The following is a 21,643-nucleotide window of genomic DNA, read 5'->3' as shown; positions in this document are numbered from 1 at the left end:
TACTTTCCTTACTCCCCACCCCCCTTCCAATTTACATCCCACCCCCCTTCCAATTTACATATGTACAAGGTCTGTTCAAAAAATTCTGGAACTTTGTCTACAATTTTTTTCTATGATTACCCTTTACCTATTGTGCATGGGCTGTTTCAAAATAATCTCCTCCACAATTGATACACCACTCCCAAAGCTGTTTCCCCTTATGGAAGGAGACTTGGTACACTTCTAGCTGGATCGTGTGAAGCGCCGCATGCGAATTTTCTTTTATCTCATCTATTGCTGCAAATCCCCATCCTTTCAATGGGTTTTCAACTTTAGAAATTAAAAAAAAAAAGTATCCGTGGGTCAGATCTGGAGAGTACCTAGGATGAGACAGCACAGCGATTTCGTTTTTTGTCGATAGTAGAGAACCAATGGGGATGAATATGCAGGTGCATTATAATGATGCAAGAGTCCTGAATTGTCTCACCACATTTCGGGCATTTTCCTTCTCACAATTTCTCACAGGCATCGCAACATGTCCTGATAGTTCCATCACTTAACAGTTTTTCCTTGTGGCACAAATCTATGATGAACTGATCCTTCAGAGTCAAAGAAAACTCAGCATGGCTTTGACATTTAGCCTGACCTTATATGCTCGCTTTGGTCTTTGAGAACCTTTCCCAATCCATTGCGAATATTGAACCGTGGTCTCAACATTATAACAAATGACCCACTTCTCATCACCAGTTAAGATACTCTTAAGGAGCATCTCGTTCTCATTTACGCGATCCAAAAGCTCTTCACAGATTGCGAGGTGAAGGTCTTTCTGGTCTTGACTCATGAGCCGTGTGACGAACTTGGAGGCAATATGATGGATTCCAAGATGCTGTGTCAGGATTTCATGACATTATCCAACTTAAATGTTACATTCTTCTGCAATCTCTTGGACAGGCAGTCTTAGAGTGGTATACACAGTTTCGTTGACATTCCTGACATGAGCATTATTGGTCGACGTTGAAGGGTGTCCTCAAGAAGGGTTATCTTTAACTTCCATCCCGCCATTTTCAAACCATGTGAACCATTCTTAACACCGAGTATGGCTTAAGCCCTTAAGCCGTAATCCCCATATGCTCCCTGGTTAATTTGGTGTGTGTCTTAAAAGATTTTCTTTTAATGCAGAGTTGTTGCTCCTCTAACACTGCAATTTCGAAATTCGCGAACTGTGTGACACAGCATTCTACTTGATACAGCACTGAACTAACAGACATACAACAATGAAACTTGTTGCTGTTACACATTTAACACAGGCATGTGAAGAGATGCCAGCCGCATTTTGCATCAACAAATCATTGACGCGAAATTACGAATGTTCCAGAATTTTTTGAACAGACTTAGAATAGTACGTAGATATCTGTAAATAGTTTATTAGACATTAGTGCAAGTGAGATACAAAGGCTAACTACATTCAAATTTCCTTCTTACTGTTTAAATAAAGAAATTATGCTTCTCACTTCTTCCTCTTCTAGTGCAGTGATGAAACAATCTGCATAAATATAACAACAATTGTGCGCTATACTGAAAACTGCTACACACCACCGTCTCAGTTTCCAAGTGCAACAATGTGTGTTTTGAATCTGCTTGACAACACACAAGTCTAAAGAGCAAAACCTATACATAAAATAAAAGCTTGCATTAAAAGAGAAATATACTGTTTCCATCCAAATTTACCAGTGTGTCTGATATTTCCCCATCTTATGGTACTTATTTAATAGACAATATAAAAGAAATATAAAGTGTTATTTGCACCATTAATGCTCCATTTTGTTTTTAATTACATCATTTATTTTAAAATAATGTGATGATGAACCTTTGTTGCTATATGTTAAATGTGCAGACTGAAAGGTTAACTATCATTGCTTAGGGTGGCAACAGTGAAAGAACAGAAAGTTGCCCTGGTTGTTCATCACTGGCATTAATACTCAAAATGGTGGCATCCACAATAGAAATGGTGTATTGTATCATAGAATATGCCAAACCATCATCAATAATCCTTGTTCAAAGACATTTTCAGACCAAGTTTGATAAAGTGGCACCACACCATCACAAACTGCTAGATGAGCTAAGCAGTTCAGGGAGACAGAACACATATGCAAGAAGAAAACAACAGAACAGTAATCCATCAAGAATGAAGTGGAAAACATTCGTATGATTTATGAAAAAAGCTCCAAAAAATAAATGCATTTTGCCAGCAAATAAGTGAATGCATTGCTATTGACAATGTGGCATTTATTGCACAGGCATCTGCTGTTCAAAGCTTATAGAATTCAGATCTCAAAGGTGCTAAAACTAGCTGATAAACCAAAGCAGATACAATTACGCATTGATTGCAGGGATGGAAGCGGATGGTTTCGCAGACTGACTTACGTTCACTGTCAAAGCCAAATTTCACTTAAGTGGCAAAGTGAACAAGCATAATTTGAGAATATGAGGTACACAAAATGCAAAGTCCTCTCTGGAACATGAAGGTGATTCTTTGAAACCTAATGTTTGCTGCATCCTAAACAACTGCAGAATCTGAAGTCATTTGACTTCATTTTGCAGCTGGACAGAGCCACAACACATTGACATGACCTTGTATGTAAGCACCTCAGCAAACATCTTCCACATTGCTGGATTTGTCATGCTGGGTCGAATGATGTGCTACTCATTTTGTGACCTCTCATGTTGCATGACCCTGTATCAATGCATTCTTTGCTTTGGAGATGTGTGAAGGACATAGTTTATGCACCCCCATTTCCAGACATTTCAGTAACTGAGACATCAGATAGTCAGAACGGTAACTCCATTGACCAGGCAGTGTTGGAATGGGTTTGGCAGGAAACGCAGTACCAGATAGACACCTGCTGTGTCACAAATTGTCCCCACATGGAACCTGTGAGAGCTGATCTTTCAATGTATATGTGTGTTTCTGAAATAGTCATTATAGTGGGCACAGGAATAGTTTCTTTTCGTCCCATTCATTTTGAATAACTCTAGTTTTGTTAGTTACGCTGAATGAAATAGTTACTTATATGTGATCAGATGTAATAATTCAGATATTAGTTAGTATCAAGAGCTTTATTAAACATTGGTATTGATTACTACAGTAATGAAAATTTACCTATACCCCAGATATATTTCAAGGGACTGTGTGCTGTAAATTTAACCATATATATATTCTGTGTTATAGCAGGACATCCATAGAAATGTAGCACTGCCATAATGTCAAATGATTATTATGGATTTAACTATTTCAGATTGTGGTCTTTCATTTTATTTATTGTTTGTCTTATGTATTTGTATATAAATTTAAATGCTTCAATGAGGTGAGCCAGAACATAGAGACCGATTCTTACATTTGTTGCATTCGTTAGGTCAGTGAAGCCATTAATAACAGCAGAAGAATATTCTGTCACAGAAGACCTTGTTAAAAACTTTGTTGCAAAAGGAGGAATAGGAGAGAAACTGCAAAACCTATTATTACAGAAAGCAAAATCAACAGAAAATTGGGTAAGTATCTGTTCGGTTTTGAATTTTAACCATATCTCTTAATTTTTGTTAATTTCTTTCACATTTTCCCCCCAGTTCATTGTTGCAATATGTGTGTGACAGGTAAGTAGTAATGAGTTATGAAACAATGCTAGCAACATTTTATTCTGTAGTCAAGGAGAACTTCTTGTGATGAGTGCCTAAAGCTGTAACATGCTCTTTGTATATACAGTGAATAAATATACCTATAGGAGGACAAATAATACAGTGTTGGCATTATAAAATGTTTAGCCAAACACCTTCAGTCTCTAAAGTTACAGTTGTTATTTTATTTGAGCAACCAGGTCCGTGCTATATTACACCATCTTCAGGTCTGTGTCGGAAGAATCCCAACTCTAGTCCAGTCAAAATAAGGGCCAGCATTCAGTGACTGGTATCCTTAGATTTTTACTTGAGATAGCAATCACTTTGATGATCTGTTTTGACTGAACCAGAGTTAGGATTCTTCCTATGCATTGGTCAGTGGGTCTGAAGATGGCATAATGTAGTGCTGAAACTGTTTGCTCAGATAAAAATAACTGGAAATTTAGCAGGTTGAAAGTGTTTTGATTCAACATTTTATATTGAACAGCAGAGATCCCACAACAATCTGCGTAAAGATAGACTTACAGAGTGTGTTGGCATTGATGGTAGCAGCAAACAGTTATTCTTATGCCTTGAAATATTGTAGTGCTGTTTGCAGGATGGCACATTTCCATCATAATAAGCCCGTGGTGGATGTACATAAACAGAAAATCACTGTCCATATGAAAAGAAATAGTTTATTGATCAACTTAAGGAAAGAAAGGGATAGGTTATTGGACACAACTTGAGACATCAAAGAATAGGTTAATGGACTGAAGGATGGGCAGTAACAGGGTGTCTACGACCCGGGAAATCCGGGAAAAACCCGGGAATTTTTTCATCCAGGAGAAAACTGGAAAAAACCCGGGAATTTTCCGGAATTCCGGGAATTTTTCATTGGTTTAGCTTTCAGTTAATTTTTTGTAATTTTGACTGCAGAATTAATTCTCTAGCAAAGAATATTATTGTATCCTGCTACTGGAGAATGATACTGCAGCAAGAAAATGTAAACGAGAGGGAAAAAAATAAAACTTTGGTGGCAAAGGAAATGTGCAATTTACAACAACAAAACACCGTGCACGCACCAAGCGTCTGCAAATAGCAAAAATACGTCAAAGGCCGTAGGGCGCAGACTGTAATTCTTCGTAACAATAAATGGCTTGCTATGAGCATGACGTCACAACTGTTCACGTAAGGTTCGTTTGACCAATTGCCAGCGGTCTGTTGCGCGTGCACATTTGACTCGCGTATAAGCAGTGCCTTCTCCCGCTACTTGAAGTTTGGCTGTTAGCTGTATCGGCAGTAGCAGCAAGCAGCCAGATGCAAACGAGAAAAATTTTTCTCCCGCTCCCTAGCTGCCAGATTCATGCTTGCACAGGGTTGTAGTGCAGAGGGGGTTCTCCATGTGACTCGTGTTTACGTTAAGTGATTTCGCTGCTTCTCTTCGTGTACAGCTCCCACATCAAATGAAAACAAAACAGATTTCTGTGGCCGGAAGTTATCAAGTGAATTAAAATTCATTCACATAATTACGGAGTGCAAAAATATATTATTAATTTCAGTTTTCTGATTTTATTTTATTTCCAAGTTTGTAGCAGTCAAGCATTAATCGTCTTGCAGAACAGTGAAGTTAATTTTGCAAGTTTGCTGAAGAAATTTGGCTTTAGTAATCTTTCCGCTGAGGCAGTAATTTTATTTGAAACGAAGTGTTTCATTCTACAGTATTGCCTAGTTCCAAGTGAAGCTGAATTTCAAGTGCGCATTATCATCTTCTGCCATATATGGCATTATGCCATAATAAAGAACCAAAAATGAGATTGCAGAGTACTGGTACTCCAAGAAAATTTACATCCCAAAAACCACACTGAAAAGCTTAATACACATGAATATGTGGGCTTCCTACACCAATACAGTTGCACACGCACAATAATGCCTGTTTTTCTGGCGCTCTCTGGCAACTAGTAAATCGAACCTATTTCTAACACTCTCCGGATAGTATTGCGAACGGTGGATAGTAAAGTGTTACTTTCAAAGTAAATTTCTTTTTACGCAAGATGAATTATGTTACGTGTGAGAAAGTGGGATGGATATCTAAATCACAGAGCATTCGAAACTGAACAGTTTGAGGACCAGCCACTTACAAGAATTTCGAGCCGAGACATTTATGTCAGAATTTTAAATTTACTGGCACATTTGTGTGATGTATCTTAAAGTATAACACGCGCCAAAAAAAAAAAATCAATATTACATGTGAAAACTTAGCTTCTGTTGTAGCGTGTGAATCTTAGAGACCAAAATTATATGTGAAAGCTTGGCTTTTCTTGTAGATATACGGTACTGTGTACATTAATGTAAACCGTTAACTTTTCCTCTCGCGTGTTCGCGCTATGTAACCAGTGATCTTGCTATTGGCTGACTATAACACGTGTCCTATGCTCTGAATAGCTGCTGTCATCGGCTGGCGAGATCTCGTGGCTTGAGATATGACTCACTTACAAAAGGACATCGCAACCTCGGTTTCAACGCTCCGGAAACTAACGCACTGTGTTTGGTGCAATTCGAATTTATACTTTTGTAATATGAAAAGATGCAGCGTATATGTTGCTGCAAATCAAAGGTCTTTCCAAAAGTTCTCTCCTTTTTTATTAAAAGTCTCTCCAACACTTCTGCCCCCCCCCCCCCCCCCCCCAGGAAGTTCTGCGCGATTGTATGTGACTTAGCACAGAAAAAGTGTATTTTCGCCCGGGAAAAAGCATATTTTTTTAAACGGGATATCCGGGAGAAATCCAGGAATTTTTTTTCCTTGTCCCTGTATACAGCCTGAGTAAAAATTTTTGGAGGCAACAAAGGCTTAAATATAGTAAGCCAGTTCAAACAGATGTAGCTGCAGTAATTGAGCAGAGACAAGACTGGTACAGGACAAGTAGGAAGGGGAGTTGCATCAAACAAGTCTTGCGACTGAAGACTTTGACAGACAACATAAGCTTGCTGGACGAAATAGGTAGGTCTCATTTTTCCTCCTCTGGGTGTTTCTATTCGCTTTATAATACAAAGGTTCTTAAAACACTGGTCACTTTGATGTGCTCTAGGTAGCATAAAACAGGTACTGAGTGGTCACATGCCAGTTCACCGCTGTTGTAAGGTTGTGTGCGTGTGCACCTGTCTGTTATATCGAATCAGCCCTGTAAGGTATGTCAACATGATGGACATGTGACACAATGACAGAAAGGAGCTGTGTTGTGTGGGTGTGCCCATGTCTACCCAACAGATTAAGTTGCCATCGTGATTATGTTGTCATTTTTCTTCACATCTTTCATCTTTTGGAAGAATTTGATCTGTTAGTCCAGCTGTTGCATGATTATTTCTATGTCATTTTCACCACTGAGAAATGCAGTGTAGTGTAAATTATTGGATACTTGCAGCCTGAGAGAATATTTCCACAAACTGAATTCCAGACTGATAGTTAAATCCTCATGCAACTGTTCATGCTTTTCTGCTTGGAAAAGATCCATCACTTCTCTATTTATTCCTCAAAACTGTCCTACAGTCAGTTATTCTTTCATATGAATACATGGTGTCTGTTCTTTCAGACATGTGCAAAAGAACACACACCAATAAATAACTGATTCATTTCAGTGGGCAATGAATCCACCATCTTCAGTGTGGATGCATGATTATGTTCTACCTCCTCCAAAAACCACAAAGTAACGAGCATTGAGGATATGGCCGGGAACTGCAGACAGGTGGCACTAGATAGGAATGTGGGTTGGCTGAGAAGCCTGTCACGATAGTCCGCGCAGTTACAATAAACACTATTTCCAGAGGGCGCAGTGATTAATGTAACTGCCTAGTAAGCAGATCTTGGGTCTGAATCTCGGTCTGACACACACACACACACACACACACACACACACACTCTCTCTCTCTCTCTCTCTCTCTCTCTCTCTCTCTCTCTCTCTCTCTCTCTCTTTCTGTTCGCTGGTGATTCCACATAAAGTCCCAATGCAGAGAACATCAATAGTTCCTTCCCTTCCCTTCTTTTCCTTTCCTTTCTCCCCCTCCATCTTCAATTTATATAATATGTATCACATCTGTGGAATGTGTGTGGCATCTATTCTTTTGGACTTATCCAAAAGAACAGACACCACACATTCATACAATTGATTTGCCATGATTGGCAATGAATCAACCACCTTCAGTGTGGATGCACAACTACGTTCGACCCCCTGCAGGAATCCCAAAATAGCAAGCATGGAAGACTTGGAAGGGGACTGTGGAGAGATGGCACTAGGTGGGAATGTAAATTGGCCAAGAGGCATGATGATATAGTCCAAGAAATTGTGATAAACGCTGTGTCTGGGTGATTCAGTGATTAACACAACAACCTAGTGAGCTGGAGATCCTGGGTTCGAATCCCAGCCTGGCACGTATTTTCACTCTTTACTGCTGAATCCGCATAAAGTCCCAATGCAGCTGACATTAATAGTTCCTTCCCTTCTCTTTCCTTTGTCCCCTCTCTACCTTTAACTTACACAATTATTCTTTCATTTGTTGGCCTATCTATGATGTCCCACATATCACTTTATACAAATGATCTGATTTCATCATATGTGGCATCAAACCACTCGCAATTATCATGACCACGTAATGCATCATTGTCATTTACCTCTGTTGCATTTGAAATAAAGTATCAAGAATAGTAACATCTGTGAACTTACTCCCAACCCAGAATGTTGAGCAGTTGTTACACTTAAAAAGTAAATGTCATCATCACATAAGAAGTTATCGATGGGATTGAATTTTTGGCCTGTAGTGATTGGAAGCCCACTTTATTGAAAGCCATAGATTTATTCATTGTCTGACAGTGGTTCTCGTTCAGTGTTTATCACCATTGAAATAGCTTTCCACAGAAACCATGTTGATTCCTTTTCTTTGGAGATGATGTGGTTCATCTTCATAGAAATCTGTATAAGTCTGTTTGGCCACACATCTATTGACACATGAATCCTATGATGTATTGGTACATGCACAAGACAGTCATTCAAACAATCAGGGTAGCGTACAAAAACCTCATCTTTGTCTTTAAGAGCAAACTTTCGTTTGTTTGGAAATTTATATGGGATGACAACATTTTGAACAAATGTATGAAAAAGAGGTAGGTCACATTTTCTCTTCAGCAATTCTCATAATAGAGTTTTGTCAAATAGTCCTTTAGCCACTTGAACCAAGGTATAACTCTTCTGTTTGACAACACCATTCTGCTGCAGTGTTTATGGAACTGTTAGGCTCCGCTGTATTCCTGCCATTTAAAGGATGGAGTCCATTCTTGTATTGCAGTAGTCGTTAACGTTGTCTGACTGGAATGATCAGTCTGATTTTCAACTATGTTTTTGAATTCAACAGATTTGTTGAAAACTTCTCCTTTATGTCAAAGGGAATATACTTGACACCATCAGCTGCAGTCATCTATGAAGGTCACAAAAAATCTCGCATCACTGTGAAATTTTTCTCTTGTTGGGCCACAGATATCTGAATGGATTAACTCAAGAAGTTTGTTTGGGCTCCTACTCATTTGGTTAAGGGAGTGCATGTCAGTTCTCCTTTAAGACATATAGTGCATCTGTTTAGGTCAACACTGAATTTCAAAACTTTCAAATATTCATTTTTGAGCATTTTGATCATATCTTGCGAGTTCAAGTGACCAAGCATGCCAGATTTGCATATCACTTTTCGTAACTTTTTGCTTAGCAATGATGCATGCCTTTGGACTACTTTATTGTAAAGCAGACAGGCTACCAACTGTTTGCAGTCACTTTGACATTACCATTAGTATCTCAAATAACTGCACCAGTGTTCTCAAATCTCACTATGTGATTGTTGTTCCCACCTTTTGCCACTGAAATGAGATTTATTCAGAGTTTTGGCACATACAAATGTTTTTCTGCATTGGCACCGTTGGCTGTAGCTACAATGTGTATGTCAACCAAAAAACAACAAAGTATAAGAAGTGGAAGGCCCATGTTACCCAGCAGAAAAGAGAATGACAGTAGTTTTCCTAGTGGCTTGGCAGGGAACTTCAAATAGAGGAAAAAATGGCACAAGAATCCATAGTCTTGCTTTATGAAATATGAATGTTGGATGCTAATATTTTTCTGGTGGTAAAGTGTGTACTTGGAAAAGTTTTTGTGATTCTACAATGTAACATATACGAGAAATTTAAAAAACTAAGGTTAATTTGTAGTATCTGGGTTTCACAGGTGTGAAAAATTTTGTAAGTTATATTGTGGTCACCTTTTGACTGTAAAATTATTTATTTGTTAAACTCAGTATTGCAATGTCAACAGTGCGACTGTTATGAAGTGGAAACAATTGTACTTGATCACTTGTCAAAACCTAAAAATAATATGACATAACATGACACAGAAGCTGGCTTCATCGTGTTCTGTTCCTGATGAAGTCAATCGTGTGTGTATTGCACTCTTTGAATTGCACCGTAAATATGTTGCTTGTATTCTGCTTATTGTTGACAAAGGCCTTAATGGCTGAAATCTGTAATTGTGAGAATCTTTTTTGTTGTGCCTATCCACTGCTCAGCATCTCCTCTACATGCTGAGTAGCAATTTTCCTTCTGGAATATTATTTTTATGTATTTGAAACATAAGCTTGTTTTATCACGTACAATTCTGTGGACTTATGTCTGTTTGTTACTGCTTACAAATTTGTGCATCAGTTTCTCTATTTAAATGAATTCTAACTATATGTCCATATCCTACGTTATTTTTGTTTACTTCCATTTTTTGTACTTCCTTGTATTTAATGTAGGCCTCGGAAAGTTTTGCTGAAGTGAGGGGACAATTAGGTACATTGATTTCTGCAAAAATGTCTTGTTTGTGTTACCCTCAAATAATGGGTTAGCACATTTGCCTAACTGCTGTTGCATTTTTAACATTTTCACAGAATAATGCTCTACTCACTAAAACTACAAAGCATACTCATCTACATCTACATCCACACCCTGTAAATCACTGAGATGTATGGCACTCGGTGGAAAGTAGCAACACCATTCAAAACAGAATTACATATTCGTCTCATGACAAGATGTCATAAACTTGAATAGGAAGTCTGCCAAAAGCTGCTAACATTTAGTTCTTCTTGTTTCTCCCAGACCTGTCACCCTTTCCCCTCTAAGGCATCAGCTGTCAGATTGTTCTTAGAGTTTTTGGTTGGCATCTGAATTTCCTCTTATTTGGTCACATGCTGAAGGTCACACTACAGTTCTATTTAAGAAACCTAAGCATGCTTTTATGTTCCGAACTTTTTTTCTTTGCACTTTTCATCTTGTTTGCTCTTACTGTTGTGATGCACTATCAGTCTTCTGTCATAATTGTAGATATTTGCTAGAAAAACTGTGATTTCAAGATGTAACTAATGTTGGTTCACCATGTGTCTCATCCTCAGATGGAATCATTTACTCCTTCCAATACTATGGATGTGAGCAGATATCAAGCGGGATACAAGTAACACATTTAGAATACAATTCAGAGTGTAAGCGAGCAGAAGTCAAGCAGAATATGAGTAACATATTTACAATGCAGTTCAGAGCGCAATACATACAAGAAGTTGTAATCAGAAACACAAATCAATGAAACCAGCTTGTGTTTTCTACAAAACAAGAAACAAACATGGAAGGCTTAAAATCACCCAATAAGAAAATGAGATGAAGTAGGATTGATAAAATTACAGTGCTCCAAGTGGCCTGGAGCAAATCAATCTTGTGGTACTGGAAGTCCCTATATGTGTTTCGTCTCTGTGACATCATCTTTAGCTGTTACTTGCGTAAAATAATTGTCTGTGAGCATTAAATTTCCCTGTGTTTCTGTTACATATATGAACACTTTTGGATCATTACATATGTATGACATTCAACCACTCGTTATTCACCAAAAAATGTTATTCACAAAACTTCAGAGTAGCCTCATTCATAGAGAAACAGCAATGAGCTTCAACAACATTGTTTTCAGGCTGTACACATAGTTTCTTTTCAATAGAGCACTTGTCTGCTTTGTGCCCTTCTTGTTACAAAAGCTGCATTTGTAAGCTAATTTTTCCCATTTTTGTTTTTGTTCTGACTTTCATTGCAGTTTGTCACTGTCACTCACAGCACTTTTTGTCTTGTTCGTGAAACATTTGCCTGGTTTAAAATTCTTCACGAAACTTGCACTTTCACTGTCTTAATGAATCCTTGTATTGTGTTCTTCCAGATTTTTACTTTTAGCATCTCGATATATGGTAGACTGACATGGAATTCTTTAGCACGTCTAAAAGTTTCATAACTCTCTGGAAGACATAGAGCAGTATTATTGACAATAGATAACTTTTCATGTCAACATCCGTTCCTTGTAACTTGTGCTCAGCATCGAAGTTATCAGGAAGATGATGTGGTACGTGATCACTAGGTTGCATTTTGTGAAGCCAGAGGCATTTTCAGCAATGTTGCTTTGTGTGCAGGTCCTTTGGCTGCATATATTGTTTAACGTTTAATCCGTACCTGAGATGATATAGTGCAGTTCTTTATTTACCTCAGCTCGGTATGATTGCTGGATATAATAAAGTTTGCTTTTGCTACCGCTAGCCATGCTTTGTATGCAGCTGCTGTAATAGAGAGTCCTTCACATTCACCATCCACTGCAAGTTGCAGTATGTCTCCAGATAGAAATCCCCAAGTGTCATCTTTGATGAGTGATACTTTAGTTTGTATTCTCCATGTGCTGTGATTATCACGTGGTAGCATTTCTAGTCAAACTCCTTGTGCAGCAGTCATATGTGCCATATTCTTTGTGGTAATGAACTTGTTCATTTCTCAATTTCTAGGGTTTCATCTAATCAAAAAACTCTGCTTGTGTCAGTTGCTTAACCTGGGTCTTGTAACCTGTTGGGATGTGGTTTGACAATACAAGTGTGACACACAATTACAGAACAATTTTATTTGTAGCTCACTGCATGGAGAGTAACACAGACCTACTAACAACTGGTTTGAAAACATGCACATAGCAACATCTATAGACACCAAAGATATTACACGATAGCAAAATTTGAATTCCAACACACTTTACACAATTGGAAGCTTGAGAAGATTTTATTCAAATGTTATATTAAACTGTAAATTGAAATACATTAATAGTTGACTTGTTCCATATTGAAATTTTTCGTGTGAAGAAGTGTATCAAAATATCAGTCAGATATATCTAGTTGCAAGGTCATGTGATAGATACCACATCTTGTCTTACGATTAATAATTGTTGACCCCTATGTTTGTTTCAGTTGGCAGATTGGTGGCTTCATGCTTCCTACTTGGACTACAGATGGCCTGTGGTTGTATATTCCAGTCCAGGTCTGGTGTTTCCTTTACAGACATTCCATTCAATTGAAGACCAACTCAAAATGGCTGCCAAGGTTATTGCAGGTGCCTTGGAATACAAAGTACTGCTTGATGAGTAAGAAAATCTTCCATTTCAGTAATTGATTTTGTAGAAGATAATAAATTCATTTCTCATTTTTCCTTCATTTTCTTTTGTTTAGGAACAAACTTCCTCCAGAGACAATGGGAAAAGATCCACTTGATATGTCCCAGTACCACAAAATACTGGGTACATGCAGAATCCCTGGAGTGACCAGAGATAGTCTCTGGTTTGCAGACCCAGCAAATCCTCCAAAGCATATCATTGTTACTCGTAATAATCATGTAAGACTTTTATAATCAACTATTTTATTTTGATAGCCCTGCCATTTGTCAAGAGCATAATTTTAGTAATTTTTGCATGAAATTGAATGGTGTAGGGTAGTAACTTCAGTGTAAATGAGATGTATCAAGAATTTTGTCTGTTTATGTTCTGGCAAGGTGGATAAAAATTGGAAATGTAGGTTAGTAATATTAACTCTTTAAATATCACTGGTAAGTATGTATATACACCACTGGTAAATAACTGGAATTACCAAGTATTGTTGTTTTTCCTCTAGATTTATTGGTATAAATATTTACCATCCCATACCTCATGATAGTCTTAAAGATAAGTTGTAAACTGTGCAGATGTATACATTGCTATTTCCAAAGAATACATACTGACATGTATTTTATTGTTATACCTGAAAAAACCATTTGTCACTTGAAGCAAAGAATGACACATAACATAAATAACTAGCAGTAAATTGAATGAAATTTAATTAAATAAAAATGTAAATGTATGTTTGTTCAAAATCGTATATCTGCTAATGTTCTTAACCAATTGCTTTGAAATTTTTACACAACAGAGCACACAACTACAAACATGGTTCTATATACATACTGGAGTGCCATATGGTATACAAATGTATAAATAATAATAAAAGGGGATGCATTGTTAGCAAAAACATCATGTTCGTTTGTTAAAAATCTTAAATGCAACCCCGTTAGGCATCTGTGTACTGCAGATGGACAACTTGATCCTAGTAACATTCCTACACACACACACACACACACACACACACACACACACACACACACACAGCCTTTTTGCATATCTACTGCATACCTTGGGTGATGTGCCAGTACAATGTTGTTTTTTACAACAGTTCGACATATACCAGTAACAGCTGCAGAAATGTATGGTGCATGCATATATCAAAGCGGATTGCAGTGAGAGAGCTGCTGCACGATTGTATTCGAAACATTTGGAAAACAGATGTACATGACATCATTCCATGTCAGCAGCTGTTGAGAGACACATCAGACAGGCTGGAAACTTGCGTATAGGTATATTCTGCATGTACAGTAAAACAATAATACTTTGTGCTTGATACTTGTGATTACTGTCCTCAGTCTACTATTTGTCCTCTGGTAGGTGCCAAAATGTGACGTGGGTCATTCATTTTGAGCTCAAACACTACAATTGGAGGACAACTTGTGGATAGTGTTCAAAGAGGACCCAGCTGCCAGCACTTGGCAGGTAGCACAGGTGCTGCACATGGGTGAGAGTGTCCTCAACCCATGGTCTGGTGGCTTAGCGTTGCTGCCTCTGAATCACAGGCTCCCGGGTTTGATTCCCGGCCAGGATTATCTCCGTCTGAGAACTGAGTGTTTGTTTTGTCTTCATCATTTTTTGTGACAGTTGTGAGACTGGACAGTGAAAAGATTGGGAATTTGCGCAGGTGCTGATAACCATGCATTTGAGCACCCCACAAATAAAATATTGTCATCATCTCGGGTGAAAGTGCCATATGGCATATTGCCCATGAACACAGATACCACTCATATCATCTGCAGGAAGTCGAAGGATTGTGGGAGGAAGACTACCGATGATGGGAACAGTTTGTGCAGTGGTGTTTACAACAACACATACTCCAACCACAGTTCCTGAGCTTCATGCTATTAAAGGATGAATGCATGTTTAGTAGAGATTTTGTAATAAACGTGCATATCATCTATGTTTGGTCAATCAGTAGATTGGTAGAGGTAGACCAGTTCCATGGCCAGCATTGGTCGCCAGATCTGACACCTCTGAAATATGAAAAGTATAGTATATGGCACACCTGCATTGTCAGTGGAGGACCTTTTTGCTCAAGTCCACGGAGCAATTGAAATACTTCAAAGACAGCTGCACATTTTGGCTCATTTGTATGAGGCTCAGTACCACCGATGTAGGCTCTGCATTGACATAGGAGGTATGTAGTTCGAAGCCTGTTTGTGATGTAGTCAGCGTGTTGTGCTACTTGTGTTAGGTATATTGATGTAATGTGGAACGCACACCTATCTCAGACTTCGCCCAAGCTATGTATTTCCAGATAAGTGTTCCTTCTTGAAAACTTAACATTGTGCCTTCCTCCACAACATACCAAGCATTGTTGGTGTCTTTTTGGGACACCCTGCATATCTACGGGAGTGCCTTGCAATATACAAATATTATATGTATATATTACATTTCTATTTATTAACTTAAGAAGCCGCTGCCTATGGAGGGATGCATTCTAGTCTGGATCAGGTTTATAACACTGTGGTGGTCCAATGTTATCTACTTGTTAGAGGAACGGCGCATTGAACAAGCTGAGAGTGAACAAGAAGGCTTATGTCAAGTTTTTGTGGGTTCTGCTGATTATTCAAAAATTAAGAACCCCAGAATCAAGCTTACTGCAACCACCACACTTCAATCAAGAAGTGAAGAATACAAATGTTCTCTCTCTGTGTCAGAGCTAGATTCTGATTTGTTTGAGGCTCGGGAAACTGTCCCCTTAAATCACCCAATCATCCACAATATGATAAAATGTGTAGGAAATGCAATTAAAGAAACCATCCTTGATCTTTCTAATAAAATGTGGCTAATGATTTCTATGTAGAGTGTTAATCTTTAACCTCATCTCAAGCCAGTAATATACTCTACGTTCCATAGTGCTTATGGTAGTGTTCTCAGAAGGCAGTTACACTGTCTTCTGACAAGGGGATGTACAGATTTGCCTTCTTCAATTTTCTTCACACTTGCAGGATCTGAAGGTCAGTTCCAAAACATAAATTTCCCAAAACAGTAGGATACACTTCTCAAAAGCACTAGAAAACTAGTCTTTGAAGATTTCCAGGCAGTGTCATGCATAAAAGATGTTGATCTTTTTATCAAAGCCATCTGTAGCTGAGAGGTACTGTATTTGCAAAGTAATTTTGATTCTCTATAGTAGCAACATTTTTTCTTTTATTTTGTTTAACTTCAATCTTTATTATGTAATTGAAATATTGAATCATATTTTTTAATGACAATAACATTTTTAAGTATCTAATTGATGGCAGTGATATTATTTGCAATTAATTTAAATTTGGTGCAGAAAATGAAACATCTCATAGAAAATAAAGATACTCTATTTATTTCTAGTGACTGAACAGCATTATCGATAGATATAATTTTTTTCATTGAACAATAAAGTATTTAAAATTTTTGTATCCAATTTAACAGTGGATACTCATATTTCATGTGATTACTAGTTAAACATGCTATTTTATTTTTTTTAAATATTATTCACTATTTGTTAACTAACATTTCAATTTGAAAATAAATATAGAATTCAAGTAAAAAAAAATGCTAATAGCAAGAATCAAACCAGTGGCTTTTGCTATTTCGAAAGGTTGGTCATGTTGCTGTAGGAAATTGATGTGTGGACACCACGCTTAAAATTCTGTAAAATCAATAAGGTCCACTTGTTAGGCTCCTTTAAATTTCTTTATGGTTATCCAGCCTTTGTACCCATGAGGGAAGAATATAGGACTCCGTTGTCCAACCTGTGGAGGAAGTGCCATTCACTTAGTTGAAATTAAACCTATGCATTGCTTTCCTCTCAGTAATTATGTCTTTATTTCTTTAGTATCACCTAAAAAACCTTCGGCTTCAGAGTATTGATGTTACTGTTCAGTTATTGATGATAATAATTAAATCTTTTAAATCTGTATGAGAACAGTTACACCATTAATAATAGGTTAAATCCATCATGGTTTATAATTAATGTCCAATATCTCAGATGGATGCCCAGTAAAACACTGGAATTTGTGGCACTATTGTTTTACAAGCCTTTGATGTTTGCTGTGGTTGTATATTGAACATCATATTTACATGTCTTTGTCAATATATGTACATATCATTGTCCCTACACATACATTTCTCACTGGCTTCTGCATTCACATATGAAGTTGTATCTCATGGAAGGTAAAGGTGTATGTTTTATTTTAAATAAGGCTTTTATATAGTTGGATGCAGGAAGATTTTTTTTTCCCCCTTCCATCTTGTGTGCAGTAGTTTAGCTATCACATTTTTGGCTGTTTTCCCTTCCTCTGTGTCCATAATTCCTTTTCCAAAGGTGGAATAGAATATTAGAATTTCTTGCTTTAAAAATCAGACAATTGAAAGTAAAAAAGTCAGATTAATTGTTTGTAAAGTGACCCTAGTCACCAAAATCACATGTTATGATTGGGCTGATAGCAAACAGAATAGTTAAAAGGAAATGGATATAATAGAGGGAAACATTCCTCGTGGGAAAAATATATCTAAAAACAAAGATGATGTGACTTACCAAACAAAAAGCGCTGGCAGGTCGATACACACAAACAAACACAAACATACACACAAAATTCATGCTTTCACAACCGACGGCTGCTTCATCAGGAAAGAGGGAAGGAGAGGGAAAGACGAAAGGATGTGGGTTTTAAGGGAGAGGGTAAGGAGTCATTCCAATCCCGGGAGCAGAAAGACTTACCTTAGGGGGGAAAAATGATGGGTATACATTCGCACACACACCCATATCCAACCGCACATACACAGACACAGACATTTGCAAAGGCCTTTACAAATGTCTGCTTGTGTCTGTGTATGTGCGGTTGGATATGGGTGTGTGTGCGCGCGAATGTATACCCGTCCTTTTTTCCCCCTAAGGCAAGTCTTTCCGCTCCCGGGATTGGAATGACTCCTTACCCTCTCCCTTAAAACCCACATCCTTTCGTCTTTCCCTCTCCTTCCCTCTTTCCTGATGAAGCAACCGTCGGTTGCGAAAGCATGAATTTTGTGTGTATGTTTGTGTGCCTATCGACCTGCCAGCGCTTTCGTTTGGTAAGTCACATCATCTTTGTTTTTAGATATAGTTAAAAGGAAATGTTGACAACTCAATCATGTCCCTTCATTTACATTCTAACCTGTCATAAGTGTACTACAGATTAAGGAAGTTTTTTACTAGAGACATTTTTGTTTTACTGTTAAAACATCAGCAGGAGTGATTTTGAAAATTTTTTATGCACATTTTTGTTCTTATATAAGTAATAGCAGTTTTGTGTGTAAATGTAATGTTTTGTGCTAGTTATGTTAATAATTGCTCCTTTTTACGTGTTGTGAAGACAGCTGGTTTTTCATCGGGTTATTGGCATACATTGCAGTCGGCAAAACTTCGATTTCATGTCCAATATTCACTTTTCCAACTTCTATAAGTATACTTTTTCTTAAACTACAATTGGTTCTTTTGGCCATCATTTTAATTCTGTCATACTTCAAACAATTGTAATGTATGTGCACTTAGTTTTTACTAAGTATTCTGTTGTTGTGCATTTATTTTGTTTTATATGTGTGTTGTGGTAATGGCACTGTTTTTAATTCTGTAGGAATCAAAATGAAAAAACATGTTACATATGCAAAATGTATATGTAGTTACAACAGATGATGCCTTAGTAATAAAGCGAAATGAGTCTGTGAAACTGACCTCATTTATAGTATGCTTAAGATGGGGAAAACAATTGTTATGTAACAGGTGCTTTAGTGATGGCCATTAAAACAAACTTTGTATTATGTTAAGTAGTTTGTGCACCTTCCAATACCCTGGATTTGACTAGTGAAATAATCTTTTAATCCTTGTCAACTTTCTACACTTTTTATCACTTTACATTCTTCTGTCAACACGAGGAAACAGTTATCCCAAATATCCAGGATGCCCTATCATCTCCATCTTGCATTCTTAATTAAATAGTTTGTGCATCTGCCTATATAGACTTTCTTCATGCCACTTGTTGGAGCTACAAGGCCCAGTCTGAAAGACATTTTGTCACCTCCATTTGGGCACCCCAATCACTTAATCTTTGTCTTCAGTATTCTGGTTTTAAGTTTTTCATCTGGAGAAACAGTTCCATGCAAAATTCAGATTGATTACATCGTTAACTTTGGTTAATATGGCAATTTTATCTATCTTTAATGAAGCACTGTTGTAACAATAGTATAATTTCTGTGTTCAAATTCAAGGTAAATGTTAAAGTGCAATGCCAACTGCTACTGCTTCATCTCATCTAATATACAAAGGAATATCATTATTGCACAGAAGTATTGGAAGACCAAGTAACAGAAGAGAAGATCAGTTTTATGTCAACTGGCAAAGAGAACATAATGTGAATTGTTATGATGTTGTGTATAAAGGTAAATACTCGCTCTCAGTAGAACACATAATTGTTGTCAGATCTCTGGTAGGCACTTATAAACGAAACAAATGAAATAATTGTTTATGTTCTAATATGCTTGGATCATTTTATGGTTTGTCGTGTGTCAGAATGTGGAGTAGTCTTAAATGTTGTGTGTTGTGTGTGTCAAGACTTTTGTATGTGAACTGTTTAGATTGATTTATGTTAAGTGGCAAAATATTGGCAATTTTACTATGTTATACATCTGCATATTTTTCTATAACTCTCTCTCTCTCTCTCTCTCTCTCTCTCTCTCTCTCTCTCTCTCTGGTGTGTGTCATAATCAGAGAGAAAATGTTTCCACTTCTCACCATTATCCCAAGTGAGCCGTGTAACAACTGATAGATACTCTTAAGTTTTCTTTCCCTGCTTTCCTTCCTTTGCTTTCCTCCCCCACCCCGTTTTGCTTGCTCATTGTTGATATCTTGTGGTACAAGGACTCTCGCAGAGACAATTGCATTTTTCATATTCTGTTCCATTTTTGTACCTTATATGTGTATTTTTATAAAGAATTCTTACTATCATTTTGTTCTTCCACCTTCTTCATCTCATCTACTATCATCATTTCACACACGCAGGGGTTGAGCTAAATGAGATAATCATTCTAGTGTAAAGATTTTATTTTTATAGTTTGTTTCCTGGCTTTCCTGTAATTTTCTGCTAACATTGGTTCTCTGTGCACTATAACATCTTCCTAAGGGTTAAGAGTTTTCAATATATCTGCTGTCATTGTGCTGTTTTTTTGACCTGTCATCTTGAAAAATCTTAGACTTACAGAGGGACAACTTATTATCCATTACAAATTGTGAAACTTGGCTAGGGCTCTCTGTAGTACGGTGTACGCCATTGTGACAGTGCATAGGATTTGTGCAAAAAGTCTGGTAACTCATTAATGGGTCTGCCTCCATAGCACAGCGGTAGCGTTACCATCCACTATACGAGGGGCCCCGGGTCCGATTCCCGACAGGGGACTGGGTGTTTTGTGTCCTTTATCATCATTTGGGACTGATGGCCAGTGTAGTGTGGTCCCTTCAACTCCAACAAACCTCATTTATGGGAGAAAGATTGTTCTTACTGATCCTGACAAGAGGACATTAAAGAAGCTTCTTACATACCGTGAGAATAACAGCATTGCCATTGAAGTAGTGTGATAGGAACTGTATACTAAAACACTTTTAGTAAAGCTGTTGATTCCACATCTCCTCTTTATTAGTGAATACAGTGTATAAGCAGCTCAGAAATGGAAGGATTGACTGATGGGAACATGAAATATTGTTTTTTTTTTTTTAAATTTACTTTAAAACTGTTATAATAGAGGATGGCTTTACGTATGAGGAGTACCAGAGAAAGTTAGTCTGCTTTGTCATCTTCTGACTTGGTTTGTGTGTCTCATTGTAACATTGAAAGAAAAGATCATTGCTGATACCTAAAAAAAAAAACCATTTCAGGTTACTATTTCGATCAGTGATAGGGAAATTGTCCCTGAAGAATGTTGCTAAAGCCATTCACGTGGCTGCAAATATCAAAGATTAATTTGATGAAAACTAGTGAGGTGGTGCAGTAGTTAGTGCACTGGACTTGGATTTGGTAGGGTGATGGTTCACCTTTCAGCCAGCAGGATTTAGATTTTCTGCAATTTCCCTATATCACTTCAGACAAATGGCAGAATGGTTCCTTTGAAAGGACACACCCAATTTCCTTCCCTAATCCAAGCTTATGCTCTATCTCTAATACATTGTTGTCATTGGGACATTAAACTCTTATCTCCCTCCCTCCCTTCCTTGTTTTGATAATGTTGAAAACGAAATAATGAGTCTTGTGTGGTGGTGCCACAGTATATAAATCAGATAACTTCACCTTGGGTGATTAATGCTCCTGTAGTTTTTCACCAAATCTGATAAAGTTTAAATACTAGGACCACATTATTGAGCACACTCACCAGAATACCACTTATCTAGTGGATGTACCTACTCTTAAGAGTCTAATTGCAGTTCATGAACAGTACTACATTCCAAC

At 37.5% G+C, this 21,643-nt stretch overlaps 1 protein-coding gene across 4 annotated transcripts in view; it reads left to right on the top strand.

Annotated features, from left to right (window-relative positions):
* The window catches only part of LOC126088527 (carnitine O-acetyltransferase-like), an 82,171-nt gene that overhangs the window by 16,956 nt on the left and 43,572 nt on the right, over positions 1-21,643 (top strand). For all 4 annotated transcript variants that reach the window (XM_049906693.1, XM_049906694.1, XM_049906692.1 and 1 more), the window contains exons 4-6: positions 3,393-3,528; positions 12,952-13,124; positions 13,210-13,372. In XM_049906693.1, coding sequence (XP_049762650.1) covers positions 3,393-3,528; positions 12,952-13,124; positions 13,210-13,372 — 472 coding nt within the window. The remainder of the gene's footprint in view (positions 1-3,392; positions 3,529-12,951; positions 13,125-13,209; positions 13,373-21,643) is intronic.

Source organism: Schistocerca cancellata, chromosome 6 (assembly GCF_023864275.1).
Source record: "Schistocerca cancellata isolate TAMUIC-IGC-003103 chromosome 6, iqSchCanc2.1, whole genome shotgun sequence".
Lineage (NCBI taxonomy): Eukaryota > Metazoa > Arthropoda > Insecta > Orthoptera > Acrididae > Schistocerca > Schistocerca cancellata.
Note: the sequence above shows the minus strand (reverse complement) of the source record. Positions and strands in the feature narration are given on the sequence as shown.